Here is a 17,598-nt window from a genome sequence, read left to right as displayed (position 1 = left end):
AGACCCTAATTCCTCGTCTGAGATCGTGTGGAGCTGCACTGAAACTGCAATTTCAACACATTGTACTGGGGTACACTGTGTACACATTGTACACAAAGTCCACTACATGGAGAAAAATGTTTTCCTCAAAAACCTTAATTTCTTTTTGACTGAAGAAAGAAAGACAAACATCTTGGTTGACACAGGGGTGAGTAAATTATCAGGAAATTTTAATTTTGAAGTGAACTAATCCTTTAAGTGAGTATTTCTTCATAAATTAATGTTCACAGATAAATTAAAAAAATCTCTAATATTGGACGATAATCCATTTGGTACAGATATATTGCACATTCCTACATAAAACTACATAGAAGTATGGGTAAAGATTAAGGTAAACACACAATGGATGGGTAATGGAGGTCACTAATATAACTTCTTGATTTCCTGATTAATGAAGTTAGCTACTTATTACCTAATGAACGGACACAATGTTTCATTCCGCTACATATTCACTGACGACAGAATGAGAGCCATTAGAGGGAGGGATGGATAATGAATAAGTTTCCAGTGAGATGTCAAAAAGGGGGAGGAAATAGAAAAGGCAGATTGCCAATGTGTAGTATAAGCTACCGCTGTACATCAGTGTCCACGCGCTGGCACGTGCATCAGCCTCATCAGATAGATTAGGAGTGGAAACATGTGATTCATTAAGAGAGCAGCTGATTCAAGCGCCGCGAATGGGATCTGCTAAAGTTAAAATAAGCCTGATTTGACTATGAGCATCTTTACTAGCTGCAAATCGCTCTAATTGCTGAGCTGTGTGGGCCTGGCTTCAGTGAATGCACATGAAACCTATAGAAGAGCCTGTGCAGCTGCATTCAGCGCAGAGTCTGATTGATACGACAGTCGCACACATGCATTTTTACATTTGAGCACGTATAAAGACTGGAGACACGTGTGATTATTCATGTAGAAACTTATCAAAGCTTGATGGTACATACAGAAAAAGAGAGTGAGAAAGCAAAAATAATATTTACTTTTTTCAAGATTTACACAATAATGTAATTTGCTACTTTTAAGCAATGCTCTCCAACATTGTGCATTAGGGTAAGTGTACATGTAGGAAGCACGTGTGTTTGTTGAAGCGGGGAGAAATCATACCTCCACTGGCGTATTCCATCACAAGGTACAGTGTCTTCTCTGTCTCGATCACTTCAAAGAGTTGAACTGTAGATATGAGGAAAAAAAAGGGTAATAAGTGTATTGACCGATCAATTGTTGTTATATGATTGGTTCAGGGAAAACCTAAAAATGTAAATTCAGCAAATAATTTAAATCAATATTTATTGAAAATGTTCTCTTCTCATTTGTGCTAGCAAATATTCAAATATGACACACCAGATTTGACATGTTTTTTTTTTTTGTCATTTTAGAAATTCAACAGTCCAACATGAAGTAAAATATATACATATTAGACGAAAATCTTAGAAAAATAGAAAGGTTTCCTTGTCAACTAACTAAAATAATAAGTTGAAGTACTAAAGTTACTAAAACTGAAATAAAAATAAATTAAAGCTAAATAGATACATTAAAAAAACATCGGAATGACAAAAGTACATAACAAAATTACTTAAACTTCAACTAAAATGAAATTGAAAACATGAAAAATGAAAATAAAAGCCAATTCAAAATATTAATAAATAGTACATAATAGTATATAAATAATACTAAAACAACACTGCTTCAGATGCAGATCATATAAACTTCAGAGAGTGTGTTTTGAGAGACCTCAGATGTCAATATGGATGAAAAGGATGAAATGAAGACATTTTTACTCAAAAGCATATAAAATACTGACCTATGTTTGGGTGGTTGAGGCCCTTCATGATCCGTACCTCTCGAAAGAGCTGAGAAAAGATAAAAAGAGAATGTAATCAGTAAAATCAGCTATAATTTTTGTTTATACAACAACAACAACAACAAGAACATGGAAATATAGAGAGTATTACAATTCGTAATATATCACTCAAAAATAAATTTTGGATCCCTTATTCAGTCATGTTTAGTGGTTGATAAAGTCATCTCTGTCAGACATGCTTTTATTGATTATTATTAATAAAACAGAAGCCGCAATAACTCTTCCAAGACTGACAGATGGGTATTCATCAGTTGTGCAAATCCATAAATACCATTTACACCATGATAAATACAAAACACAGCCCACACTCTCTGTGATGCAACCCATGGTGCCGCCTGCTCGCAGACCAGCCTGTCCTTCTAACAGCAGTTAAATTGAACGGAAGAGGGATCAAGCCAAAAAAAGACCCATCTTGTGACCAATCTTTCTTTCTGTTGTCTAGGACATCAGAGCTATGCTGCAGTGTGTCTGCTGCTGAGAATCATGGTCTTGAGGTACAAGGTTGAATCGCTGTTATGCACAAAGAATCCTTCCCAATTTGTAACATTTCCTTAATGTAAATAATTACAGTATTTTCATTTTTGTGTGAACTATCCCTTCAAGTTTAAGAAGCTAATGGCCATGATGAAACGACAAGCAAGGTGGGTGAGAACCGTCTGCTGTTTGAAAGCAGAACTCGATTGCTGCAAGGACCTTGTATGACAAAAGGAGAGGGGCGGAGAGACAGAGTTAAAGAGAGAAGTGACGGACCAAGAAAAAGCGTGACTAAAAGACAAAGAGTCATGAAGATTACGAGTGCACATGAGTCTGACGAACATAAAGGGAAGGTAAAGGAAAGAGAAGAGAGTGAAAACCCATAATAAGCGGCATGTGTCGACGGCTGACAGACACGACGCCGTTAGAGCTAATTCTTCCCAAACACACTCAGTCACCCTGGGAGAATGTCCAAATGAAATAGAGAGAGAGAAAGAGGCCATGTTTTCATTTGTCCTGTTTTTGTCCTCACTCACTGCCCTCTGTGCGTCCCATCAGTTAGTTTCCATTTTCCATTCGCTTTCAATTCAGGAGCTTGTGCAGCTTCACTTTTCCACCCCTGGGCCACAATCATAGGTTGACAAAAAGCATCACAACACAAAGCTCAACAAACTGATACGGAATCGGGCCAAGTTTACTTTTCAGTGCAGTATAAACACAATGATTATGAACACAGTGGCTCTGTTCCAAAGCCTACAGAGGCAGCGTTTTGAGGAATCACATGCCCTCTCAACACAAAGACAACTTAATTATGCTCTTATACTTCGTTTTGGACACATTTTAAGACAGAATCCTACGTATCCAGAATGCACTTTGATGAGCTCTGTAAAAAAAAAGCTAACACTTTAGTTTAGGGTGCAATTCTCACTATTAACTAGTTGCTTATTATCATATTACTAGGATATTGGCTGTTTATTAGTACTTATAAAGCACATATTAATGCCTTATTCTGCATGACCATATTCTACATCCCTTAATCCTACCCAATGCCTAAACTTAAAGGTGCCCTACAATTAAAAATTGAATTTACCTTGGCATAGTTGAATAATTCAGTACATGGAAATGACATACAGTGAGTATCAAACACCATTGTTTCCTCTTTCTTATATAAATCTCATTTGTTTAAAAGACCTTCGAAGAACAGGCGAATCTTAACATAACACCGACTGTTACGTAACAGTCGGGATCATTAATATGTACGCCCCCAATATTTGCATATGCCAGCCCATGTTCAAGGCATTAGACAAGGGCAGGACGTCTGGATGTGCACAGCTGAATCATCAGACTAGGTAAGCAAGCAAGGACAATAGTGAAAAATGGCAGATGGAGCGATAATAACTGACATGATCCATGATAACATGATATTTTTAGTGATATTTGTGAATTGTCTTTCTAAATGTTTCGTTAGCATGTTGCTAATGTACTGTTAAATGTGGTCAAAGTTACCATCGTTTCTTACTGTATTCATGGAGACAAGAGCCGTCGCTATTTTCATTTTTAAACGCTTGCAGTCTGTATAATGCATAAACACATCTTCATTCTTTATAAATCTCTCCAACAGTGTGTAATATTAGCTTTAGCCACGGAAGCACTATCAAACTCATTCAGAATCAAATGTAAACATCCAAATAAATACTATACTTACGCGATTAGACATGATGCATGACGAACATCTTGTAAAGATCCATTTTGAGGGTTATATTAGCTGTGTGAACTTTGTTTATGCTGTTCAAGGCAAGTGCGAGCTCCGGGGGTGGGGAGCACGAGAATTTAAAGGGGCCACAGCCTGAATCGGTGCATATTTAATGATGTCCCAAAATAGGCAGATTAAAAAAATTAATTAAAAAAAAATCTATGGGGTATTTTGAGCTGAAACTTCACAGACACATTACATCTTTTGAAAACACGTTCTACGGCACCTTTAACAACTACATTATTAACTATTAATAAGCAGTAATTAGAAGTTTGAGGCAAAAGTCATAGTTAATGGTTAGTTAACAGTGAGAAGAGGACCCTAATCTAAATATATAAAATATACATACACAATATATTCAGCCTAAAACTTTATTTTACTCAATATTTGTGTGATATGTAATTTATAATTATATATAGTAAAAGTGTTATTTCAGTACCATTGAGATGTATATCTGTTTAGTTTTTTATTTCAGTTTTAGTTAATTTGGTACATAAACTACATGTAAAATGGCAACTATCTGAAAAAAATGTCTAGTCTCATATGCAGAGATTTATTTGTGTGCCATGCAGTTGGGTTGTTGCCTATGTGAAGCACTCCAAATCAGTCATGTATTAGGTCGTATGAAGGATAGGATGCTCCCTTAGAAGGCAGCTGCCCAAGTAGACAGCAGGCAGCAAGGCCACTCAGTAGGTTTTGGGAAAAAAGCTAATGATTACCTACATTTCTTGATTGCTAGTAGAGCTTGAGAATGATGAAGGCCTATTTTGCTGACTAAATTTCCAAAACGTTCGTATTTCTGTCTCTTCTGAAAGGCCTTTTCAAGACATACGACCTCATATGGCTTTATATTTGGCTGGAAGGAATTCCAGTGAAGTTCTCTCTAGATTTATACTGTCTGCATGCTGACGGCCCCCTGAGGAGTTTTGTTTTGCTTCTCGATGCACATACGCCTACCTTTGGGCATAATTTGTTCTAACAAAACCGGTACAGGAGCAGGTTTGCCCTTTATACATCAAACACACTCCAGATAACATTATGATCAAATTGCCATTGCATGTATTTTGAGAAACACGAGGCCTGTTCGGTAAAGTCAAAGAGATAAAAGATCTTGACATGGTGTCAAAAGCAAGTAGGACTAGTTTTTAGATGCTACAGTACTAAAAATATATTTTTAAGAGTTGAGTTGACAAAATGAATTGGACAGATTATGATAACTGAGGTTTCTCGTGTACATTCTGACAGAAATTATGAAATACAATTTTGATTTCTACATTTTCAGAAGAAGTCAAGCACTTCACTTTAAACACAAAGGCAAAATTTGAGGTACTATAGCGAATGCGGTTCTGGTGGGACACACCAACAGTAGGCATCTGTTTGAGGTCACTAATCTGTTTGTTTTACGCATGTACGGCTGGCACACACAAACACAGATGCTCTCAAATGCGAATTGAACTGATCAAGGCAGACAGGTTACATAATGACCCCGCTAATGCGAAAGACTCTGAGCCAGCAGCACAATCACTGTACACAGAAAGGAAATCGAATCCACTTTCTCATCCCTTCTGTTACAGAGACTAAGTGCTGAAACAAAACAGAGCTGTTACATCACTATTATACACAGGTTATTTGTCTCGAATTAACTCCAGTGTGCCTCTGTTTTCACAAGTGCATTAAAAGTTCAATATATCCCGTGAACCAGCAGATAAGCAATGCAAAAAGGCATATACTTGTTTTGTTTTATAGTAAAAATGTCAACATCAAGGTCAAATAACTGTTCAATTGCATGCATTGATCAATTGATCACAATAAGACCAGAAACAGTACATTAAGTTATTAAAAAAGGGATGATTTTAATTATTACTAAATACTGATTTGCTGCTCAAACATTTCTTGTTATTATCAATGGTGAATTAGACGTGCTGCTTAATATTTTTGTGAAAATCATGACCAACATTTTTTTCATGATTTTTTGATGAATAAAAAGTTCAAAAGAACAGCATTTATTTAAAACAGAAATACTGTAACAATGTAAAAGTCTTTACTGTGATTTTTGGTCATTTTAATGCGGCCTTACTGAATAAAACCAGTAATTTCTTTAAAAAAAATTACTGACCCCAAACCATATGTTGTATATTTACAATATATTGTTCTACAGATTTTTTTAGATTTCTTTCTGTAAATAAGACGTAAGAATATGATCTTTTGCAACATGCCTAAGTGACCTTGACTTTTCAATTTGGAATGTGGAAGTGTATTTCTTTTGCTTTTATGAGCAGTCATTCAAGCTGAATCATCACATGACACCAGGGTATCCTGAGACAACATCAAACTTCACCTGGTACACACACACATACACGAACGGCCCCTTGAGAGCGGCTCTAATTGAATTGCACATCAGCTGTTCACCTGAGCCCTAAAGATAACCATCAGATAATCCAGCCCCTCCCTCACTCTCTTTCCTCATGCATCTCTCCTGCTTTTCCTCAAAGACAGGACTTCCTGGTTCATTTCCCAGGCTCTGGCCTCACGTCACCGTTGCTATGGTGACCTGGTATTAAAGCAGGGACTTATCTCACCCCCTAAGTCAGGCAACGCTCCCTCAGCACCTGATGTAAAACCTGCCTCTGCCCGCACATTACTACTCTGTTTCTACCCTTCTCTTCTGTTTCTACTGTCCATTTTTCATGTTGCTGACTTCCAGACAGTGGTAATCAAACCCTGAATTGATCTCCTTCCTTTTTTCTTCTTTTAGAAAGAAGAATTTGCTTACAAAAGATCTCTTTTCCTTCTCGGTTTCCCTCTGGATGGCATTGTGGGTGAATGAGGTCATGTTGGTGGTGCTGGATGCAAACATTTGTCGAGCCCAGAGCGTTGTTTGCGCAGGACCACCTCACCTTGACCCCACTGCAGGCCTCTCACCAGTTAATCCAGGCCTTGTGCTGGGAGGGATTGAGCAGAATTTACAGATGCAAAGAGCAAAAACCCTAACTGTACATTTGCCATTAAGTTATCAGACTTATAAAGAAATGCACAAGCGAAAATAATCAAAATACCCATGGGAGGGTTTACAGTGAGCATTCATGCCAAAAACACAGAAACTCTAGAGTAGAAAAGTTTAAGAGATCAAGTCCAAACATGTAGAGACACCTCTTTATGCATCATAGTAAAAAAATAAAAACAGAAAGATTGTTAGGTCACATTGTGAAATATAATCCAGCACTGTGATGTAAAGTCAAGTTTTTTTTTAGTTCTACGTAATTTGTATTTATTTCACATTTAGTTTGAATAATTTTAGTACTAGAAATAAACTAGAAATAAAACTAAGTTTAAGTTTCATCATATATTTATATTTTATTTAAACTTTATTTTAATGAACGAAAATAATTTTTAAAGGGGTTCTATTATGCCCCTTTTCACAAGATGTAATAAGTCTCTGATGTCCCCAGAACGTGTCTGTGAAGTTTCAGCTTAAAATACCTCACATAATTTATTATAGCTTATCAAATTTGCCCTTATTTTGGTGTGAGTAAAAACATGCCGTTTTTGTGTCCCTTTAAATGCAAATGAGCTGCTGCTCCTGGCCCCCTTTCTAGAAGAGGGCGGAGCTTTAACAGCTCATGCTTCGGATACTTAAAGGATTAGTCCACTTTTAAATACACTTTTCCTGATAAATTTACTCACCCCCCTGTCATCCAAGATGTTCATGTCTTTCTTTCGTCAGTCGAAAAGAAATGAAGGTTTTTGAAGAAAACATTCCAGGATTTTTCTCCTTACAGTGGATTTCAGTGGCTACCAACAGATTGAAGGTCAAAATTACAGTTTCAGTGCAGCTTCAAGGGCTTTGAACGATCCCAGATGAGAAATAAGGGTCTTATCTAGCGAATCGATCGGTCATTTTCGAAAAAAATACAACCGTTTATGCTTTATAAACAAAATATCGCATTGAATGTACTTTCCGCTTCCGCATTCTTCATAACGCTTACGCTGAATGTTCTACGCCTTCCCTATTCTACTTACGTAACGAACGCGCGCCAGTTTCGTTTTTTTCCGTAACTTGAATAGGGAAGGCGTAGGACATTCAGCGATATTTTGTTTATAAAGCATAAACGGTTGTATTTTTAATCGAAAATGACCGATCGATTCGCTAGATAAGACCCTTATTACTCATCTGGTATCGTTTAAAGCCCTTGAAGCTGCACTGAAACTGTAATTTTGACCTTCAATCTGTTGGTAGCAATTGAAATCCACTGTAAGGAGAATAATCCTGGAATGTTTTCCTCAAAAACCTTCACTTCTTTTCGACTGATGAAAGAAAGACATGAACATCTTGGATGACATGGGGGTGAGTAAATTTATCAGGAAAAGTGTATTTAAAAGTGGACTACTCCTTTAACAACAACAAAACTGGAGAATCTCATGCAGCCAAAATGTCAGAAATTGTCAGTAGCGGTGTTCAACCTTACATTGTTCGAGTCGGACACTGATGGAGAGACAAAGTTACAACTTTTAGAATGCAACTGGATGTTTTTGAATGGTTAGTGGATACATTTATGTAGTTGTTGTGGAGTTATGTAGATTCAACTCATTGACTAACATGTACCGTCATGTTAATCTTTCGCGCAAATTTAGCATTAAATTGACCTTCATTTGTGACCCTCAAGCAGTCTGGCGTAAAATATTTGCACAAATATATAACACTTTACCAACTTTCTTCGGTAATGAAGCAGTTTTTGGACCTATAAGATTTCATTGAGTGACACTTCAGAAGTAAATACCAAGAAACCAATATAATGTCCAGTAGCCCGTTTCTTGTCATACGCAAAAACCTAGATTTACATGGAAGAGATAGCTTTAATCTCCTCACATCTGGTGTTAAGACATGGTGTGTCACTTTACACTGAGGCAATCCTTCAGTATTAGGCATATTTCTTCATTCATCAGATCACTGAAAGTGTCGAATAACCTCAGTTTGACCTTATGAAGCTCATCAGTCAGACATCAGCACATCACAGCCGTCCACATCCCACTGGGAATCATTTTTCATCTGTGTCTGGTTCTGTCCAGGCCGTCCTCTTTCCACACCGTCTCCAACTGCTCCACTGAGAGGGGGTGAAATATGCAAATCGGAGGCTTGACATTTTTGCATGTCTGAGCAAGAGAACAAAAACGCCCACGCAACACTTCTGACATCAAATAATAGCTATAACAATGAATATTAGCATGTGAATTATATTTTGCCTCAGATCACTGTTGCGTAATTCCACAATTAAAGGGATAATTTACCAAAAAATATAAATTCTCTCATCATTTTTTCATTCTCACGTCGTTCAAACCTGTATGACTTTTTTTCTTCTGTGGAACATAAAATAATATACTTAGAACGTTGGGGTCCAAACAATATTGTTACCACCAGGTTTGGAACAGTGTTTTATATAATTTATATTTTATTTCACTTTTTTGTTTAGTTTAACATACTAAAATAACTAAAACTAAATAAACTAAAACAAATAAATACAAATTATAAAATTATACAGACATATTTTTTTAAAAAATGACCAAAACACACAGCAAAATTACTAAAACTAATGAACAAAATCTATAATAGGATATCAATGATACTAAAATGATGACAGAATTGTCATTTTTGGGTGAACTATCGCTTTAAATATTATGGAGAGATGCAACACAATGGCTGATTGAATCTTACATCCATAATCTTTAAACTGGATCACATTTTGGAAGTCTTTGACAAGGTGCTTACATGGGTGCCACATTTTATCCAAGTCTGATTTTATCCAATCTGAAGACATTGTAAGAGCCTCTCAAGAGGGAAAGAACAGTTCTGCATCACTGCATATTCTACAAAACATCTGCAAGACTTAGAAGAATCATCTTTGGCTCATGCTGTTCCCAAAGGGTAGGTTTTTTCAGAGTGATTGTCAGTAAGCTAATGGCATTCTCATATGACCGCAGTCGCCTGTCATTCTCTGTACACTATCTTACTCTCACCTAAAGATGTCTAACGTTCGGTCAATCTCATAAACACACAAACAAGCAGTCAGCCGAAGCCTGTAAGAATTTGCCATTGAGATGTGAAAACAAAACAGCGAGAGTATAGAGAAACATTGCAAATAAAGTGACTCATTCACATATATAACTGATTTTTACCAAAGAAAACACTTCAGGATTTCAAAGTACTCCTATGGCTCCCAGGCAATAGTCCATGCCCACGCAATTTCCCTAGCATTGATCTGGAGCCCGGTGAGTGACAGAGAGAGACAGAGAGAGAAAGAGAGCTGGATCACCACAGAGAGCAAAGCAGATGGTCTCATCAGGGCACACCAACAGCTCAGGTCAAAGCTGCCTCTGGGGGGGCTGAACATCAGGACAGGAAGTGCCAGAGAGAAAAACTTCGGTGTACCCAGAAGCCTCATGGCCGCTCAAAGTGAGGGGGCATGTCCCAAAGGAATATTTTATTGCTCAGTGCTCTTTCAAAGCTCTGGAGATTAATTGGAGATCTCAGCTGTGTTTCATGCATGCATCAGCTTGGTCTGAATTCTTTAGGAGAAATGAAAACATACTATAAAATATAAGATCATTTGGACTTCAATCAGAAAGAGTTTTGACTACCGATTTTGGTATCTTTGCAAATCTGAGCACAGTTTGAGACATTGCTGAGATATTCTCTGAGAGTGTTGGGCTCTTTTTCTCAGGAGAAACATCTGAGGAGGAGGAAACTTTCTGCTGGTCTCCATTTGCTCACTATTTGTATATATAATGTCAATATAAATATGATTAATGTAAATATATAATAATAATAATATATTTTATATTCTATGTAAAAATTGTTTAAAATCATAAAGTTGCACAGTTACTGTAGGTAAAAAAAAATTGGGGTTGGTAAGATTTTTTGGGAATTTTTGGAAAGAAGTCTCTTATGCTCACCAAGAATGCATTTATTTGATTAAAAAATATGGTAAAAATGGTAATATTGTAATATTACTACAATTTAAAATATCAGTTTTGAATTAATAATTTAATATTTTGTATTAATATTTTATTTTAATTCTATTTTAATATATTTTAAAGTGTTTAATATATTTTTAAGTGTCAAACTCATTCTTAAGTTTATGAATAAGAGTAAAATTATTCTTAAAATTTTGACACACTTAAAACAAAAATTTTACTCTGAGCGGCTTTATACATATGGGCTCTGGACTGCAGGCAGGCCAATTCAGCACCCGGACTCTTCTACGACGAAGCCAAGCTGTTGTAATAGCAGCAGTATGTGGTTTTGCATTGTCCTGCTGAAATACACAAGGCCTTCCCTGAAATAGACGTCATCTGGAGGGGAGCATGTTGCTCTAAAACCTTACATACCTTTCAGCATTCATAGTGCCTTCCAAAACATGCAAGCTGCCCATATCGTATGCACTTATGCACCCCCATACCATCACAGATGCTGGCTTTTGAACTGAACACTGATAACATGCTGGAATGTCTCCCACCTCTTTAGCCTGGAGCACACGGCATCCATGATTTCCAACAAGATTGTCAATTTGGACTCGTCTGACCACAGAACACTTTTCCACTTTGAAACAGTCCATTTTAAATGAGCCTTGGCCCACAGGACACGACGGGGCTTCTGGGCAATGTTCACATATGGCTTCCTTTTTGCATGATAGAGCTTTAGTTGGCATCTGCAGATGGCACGGTGGATTGTGTTTACTGACAATGGTTTCTGGAAGTATTCCTGGGCCCATTTAGTAATGTCACTGACACAATCATGCCGACGAGTGATGCAGTGTTATCTGAGGGCCCGAAGACCACAGGCATCCAATAAAGTTCTTTGGCCTTGTCCCTTACGCACAGAGATTTCTCCAATTTCTCTGAATTTTTTGATGATGTTATGCACTGTACATGAGATAAGCAAAGCCTTTGCAATTTGACGTTAAGAAACATTGTTTTTAAAGTATTCCACAATCTTTTTATGCACTCTTTCACAGTTTGGAGAGCCTCTGCTCATCTTTACTTCTGAGAGACTCTGCCTCTCTAAGACATCCATTTTATAGCTAATCATGTTACAGACCTGATATCAATTAACATAAGTAGTTGCTAGATGTTCTCCCAGCTGAATCTTTTCAAAATTTCTTGCTTTTTAGCCATTTGTTGCCCCCATGCCAACTTTTTTTGAGACCTGTAGCAGGCATCAAATTTGAAATGAGCTAATTTAGTGGATAAAAGTATAAAATTTCTCCATTTTAAACATTTGTTATGTTATCTATGTTCTATTGTGAATACAATATTGGCTCATGTGATTTGAAAGTCTTTTAGTTTTTATTTTATTCAAATTTAAAAAATGTCTCAACATTTCCGTAATTTGGGTTGTAAATGTACGTTTTTGACCAACGTTATCCATTTCTGATGCCACTTCTAGCGAGAAATGACTATTGTAATTACATATTTGCTTAGTTATCACCAAAGCTCGCTCTATTTTGCTGTAGATCATTAAACCGTTACGCTGCCTCAGAAGACTCTCCGAAATCAGTTTTGTGAGGTACTTTTGTAAGGAAATGCTGCCTACAAAGTCAATGCTTGATAAGGCAGCAAGGCAACAAGTTAGCTGCCTATGTTTTTGGACACAGCCGATGTCTCGCTTATCTGACACACTCATCTGAGGTCTTGGAGTCTTTACTAATGAGCTGATGAGCTGAATCAGGTGTGTTTGATTAGGGAGACATCTAAACTGTGCAGTGCTGGCATTACTCCACGACCAGGTTTGGGAACCACTGTCCTAGATACATACAACACACAATGCCCTACAGTGCCAGAAATAGTGATAATCTCATAATTGATGGCGCTTACATAAGTAATCCATAAGTATTTGGAGTTGATCAGAAATAATCTTGAAGTGTTAGGCAGTGATGCATCCCCAGTGTGACTCATAAATGTCAAGTTTACTTCATCTTCTTTTCTCTTTGGAGTTTATCTGGCTCTGCCTGTTAGCGCTCTTCCAGCAACTGCTCTCATAAGTGATTTAACAGTTATAATGACCACATACATGGATAATATGCACTAAACTGAAAAGATTTTAAGACATTGAAGTTACTAATAATTGTATTTTGTAGGGATGCACCGATGCCAATACCAGTATCGGTATCGGGCCCAATACCAAGCTCATGTACTTGTACTCATACTCGTAAAAATACCCCCGATAGCAAAGACCGATACCTCACGTGACATAACTGACAGAATTTTCCGTGCACAGAGACACCAACGGCAGCAGCAGAAAAAAGTCTGCCTCAGGAGTGTGGAAATACTTCAAAATTAATGTTGACAACCCACACATTGCGAACTGTATGCAAATCGCGCTGAATGACACAGACCAGAAGCGCTCTCTCGTGTACTATCTCTCTTTCTTGCGCATGATCCCAGTTCTCTCAGACAACGCGCAATCAGTTCTCCTTGCACCTGAATGGTCAAATGCACAAATAGTTGTCAAAATGTCCATCGAGTGGAGTATTTCACGTAAATACAGTCGTTATGGCTTAAGTGGACATAAACAGGTGGGTGAAAACCCGATATGTGTCAGTATCCCTGGATTCAGTCTTATCGTGAAATAAAATTTCTCATATCATGGCCATATTGCCCACTCGTCCCGTGTTCCACCATGAGAAATCTGGTCACCCTAGGTTGTTTTCACATAGGTTCACAGTGTTATGTCATAAACATTTGTTCTGTAATAGTTGTTTAGCACTTTTTGAAAGGCAGGTTAAAAAAGACAATGCTTTTTTTTTATGGTTTTGGTAATTATGCCCTTTGAAGGTATTTGGACACTGAAATTTGTGCTTTAAGTTTAAGTGACAAAGCACATAAAATTATTACTTTTTTCATTGGAGTAATAATAAAGAAGCTGTCCTACATTCATTAGTCTCACTGTGTTGTGCTTGAAAAACTGCCACATCACCAAAAAAAAAAAAAAAAAAAAAAGAGATATTAATAAATGTATAGGCATCGGTATCAGTATGGGCGAGTACCAGAAAAAAAATATCGGTACTCGTACTCGGTCCTTAAAAATGGTATCGGTGCATCCCTAGTATTTTGTGGGACTGAGGAGCCAATCATCAATAATAATTCATTATTCATTCTCTTTGATACAATAATAGTCATACATCAGTACATTTACAGTCATTTCAAGACTATACAATGCAAATTATTCAATGATCTAACAACACATTTAAAGTTGCCAACCAAACCACGTTAAGTCAGGGGCTGTAGGCTTTTTCCCTTTCTGATATAGTGTTATAGACACTCCTCACTTCTCTTGTATGCAAGCTTGCTTTCTCAGGATCTCTGCTCCTGTGCTACAGCCCCTCTGGAGTCCCCCACCCCCTCCGGGCTCAGTTGCCCCCATTGTTCGTATGTCTGGAACGGCACTCCTGGCTGCAAGAGACTTGAATGAGGGACACCCAACCCCCACTACCCTTCTTTACCCACAGGCCAACTCCCGTCACCCTCCCTGAAGGGTTTATTTTATATTTTTTTATTATACTAACACTGTGCTCTTATGATGACCCAAAGTTCCATGATCACACCCCCAACCCTCACACACACGTTGTTAGAGGCAAATTCCATGTCTTTCCCGGCCCTTCTGAAATCCAGCTGCTGGGAAAGTTCATGGTCAGCTGATTGTGCTCTGCCCCCCTCCATCTCTAAACAGGATTAAACAGAGAGGAGATCGGAGAAGAAAGGAGAAGGAGGCTGCTGGAAGATCTCCAGTGCTGTGCCACATCAGACTAACAAAACCTCTTGATATGCACTAAACATGACACTGCAAATTAGGAGCAGGGCCGTAAACACCATAGACATCAAAGAGAGGCACACAATTTTTAGATTTGGTCCGCAATCTTGAGGATTTGATTACATCTTGGAGCTTGTCTATCATCGCCATAGTTTTTGATGTCATGGTGAAGGCTTAAGATCATGATTAATGAATTAATATTCATAACTAATCTTGACTAAAAACTGATGCACCTCTTGATGGAAATAAATGTTGTGATGTTATTTCCATCAAGAGGTGCATCAATTTTTGTTCAAGATCTTGTATTGAAAATGCAAGAGTTGAGCACTCTGTAAAGTCTACTCCGGCACATCCCAAAGACTTTCAATGAATTTAAGGAGTGAAAATTCATGTGTGAAAATGATCCCTCCCAACCATTCCTTCACAGTTTGAGCCTGAGGAATCTTGACTTTGTCATCCTGGAATATGGCCATGATACATCTTCCTACATCAGGGGTCCCCAAACTTGTTCCTGGAGGGCCGGTGTCCTGCAGAGTTTAGCTCCAACTTGCATCAGCACACCTTCCTGGAAGTTTCTAGTATGCTTAGCAGGACCTTAATTAGCTGGTTCAGGTGTGTATGATTAGGGTTGAAGCTAAACTCTGCAGAGACACCGGCCCTTCAGGAGCAGGAATGGTGACCCCTGTCCTACATTGTTGTTTAAAGGGGACCTATAATGCCCCTTTTAATAATGTAATATAAGTCTCTGGTGTCCCCAGAATGTTTCAGCTCAAAATACTCCACAGATGATTTATTATAGCTTGTCAAATTTAACCCTATTTGGGTGTGAGCAAAAACATGCCGTTTTTGTGTTCCTTTAAATGCAAATGAGCTGCTGCTCCTGGCCCAACATGGCCTCACCCCCTTTGTTGCGTGTTCTCGGGGGCGGGTTTATGTAAATTTTAGGGTTAGTGATGTCACCAACCTGGGAAGAAGCTAGTTGTAGTTCCTACCAGCCATTTGTTGAAGTCCTTAAACAGAGATTTCTTTAAAAGAAAATATCTCCCTTCGCATTGAACTTTGAGCGTCGTAACTTCGCAGACATTGTTTATGCTCTAACAGCAACATTGCACACTAACTAAAGTTAAAAATTGGAAATCATAATTAACCACCCCTTTAAGAAATGAAAAGCTACACCTTCCATCAATCATGGTTTGAAGAACTGTTGCCAAACATATAACATGCTAGAAATTTCATAATCACAGCAATAATGATCCAATCATAGACTCTTATGCATTTGTCTATTTAAATCCAAACAGCGACTTTCTATGGCCAGGCAGTGTATATGTGTGTATATATAATTTGAGAGAATTTCATACACATCTGTCATTGTCAATCATGGAAATTTGTGAATTTGTAGGCCAGATGAAGAATGCAGTTGACAGTTGAACGAAGGTTAGGAATGATACCGTGTGAGCGAGTGAGAGAACAAAGAAAGAAAGGAGGAAGAGGTACAAAAAGATTCTACTCGAAAATGTCACCTAGTGTGTTATAATAATGCTGAAGGGAGAGGCCTGTTTCTGCTGCAGTGTCCAATACACACCGACAAAGACCACAAACGCCTTCAGCAGAATATTCTGCAGTACACAAAGCCTCTGACCCATCATTTGCATTTGGTTTTGACCACATGACATCATTCACCAAGACATCACTGATAAAGTGTTACCAACAAATATAGCTAATTCTTACTGATGATGTGCCATCACATCATCTATCTAAAACTTGCTGTTACATACTATTTATTTTCTTGACATTCGTCATAAGTAACACATTACACTTGGATATCCTGGAAGAACTTTCAGAACTAATAATAATCTATAGGACTGAAATGCCGTTTTAGCAATAACAAAACTTCTGAATGAAGCAGCACACCACACTTGTCACATTTAAATGTGTGATTATCACACAGACTCACTCACACTAAGACAATATTCGCCAGTCATCAGGCCATATGTCTAATAGCTAGGAATATTCTGCACTTCATAAATGCATTTTTTCACATTTAAGATGGATAAATCCTAATCATGATTCAATTCCTTTGATGGATTAACATTAAACATAAAACCGATTCTAAAGTTAGAAACATAATTTATTATTTTTTAGCTTGTTATTAAGTATAGAAACTTCAAATACATAAACTGATGTAATATTTACATGTAAGGATTATATTATCTCCACAAAGACAAATCAGCTAAAAACAAAACGTGCAAAGTAATGATAACATGCCTATAAAGAAACAACAACTTCATAGCTCGACATCAATTTCAACAGCGTTCTCTTATTTGAATTTCTTATCTGATCTTTCCTGCCACTTTCCAGGGAATTAATATATTTAGCTGCAAACCAAACCAAGGACAAAAACAGTTCACTGTTGTATTTTCCAGATTTAACACAGATAAAGAGCTCAGACAGCTCCAGATATATTACAAAAGCATTAGACCACAGTCCACCTCAAAGCACAATGGTGGCAAAACAAAGCCACGGGGTTAAAGTTCACATTTTTACTGACCACTGCTAAACAGTGTCTAATCAAATTCAATTTGACCAAAACAAGCTCCTCGATATGACCTTATACCTCGGGCACTGAGTGCAGATAAACATTAGCACGCAAAGACATAATTAGGATCACAA

At 37.6% G+C, this 17,598-nt stretch overlaps 1 protein-coding gene across 1 annotated transcript in view; it reads right to left on the bottom strand.

Moving 5' to 3' along the window:
• Nucleotides 1-17,598, bottom strand: part of mark4b (MAP/microtubule affinity-regulating kinase 4b) — a 52,054-nt gene that overhangs the window by 20,882 nt on the left and 13,574 nt on the right. Inside the window, 2 exon segments of the mRNA XM_048161974.1 lie at nt 1,141-1,206; nt 1,838-1,886. Of these exon segments, the coding sequence (XP_048017931.1) occupies nt 1,141-1,206; nt 1,838-1,886 (115 nt within the window).

Source organism: Megalobrama amblycephala, linkage group LG16 (assembly GCF_018812025.1).
Source record: "Megalobrama amblycephala isolate DHTTF-2021 linkage group LG16, ASM1881202v1, whole genome shotgun sequence".
NCBI classification, from domain to species: domain Eukaryota; kingdom Metazoa; phylum Chordata; class Actinopteri; order Cypriniformes; family Xenocyprididae; genus Megalobrama; species Megalobrama amblycephala.
Note: the sequence above shows the minus strand (reverse complement) of the source record. Positions and strands in the feature narration are given on the sequence as shown.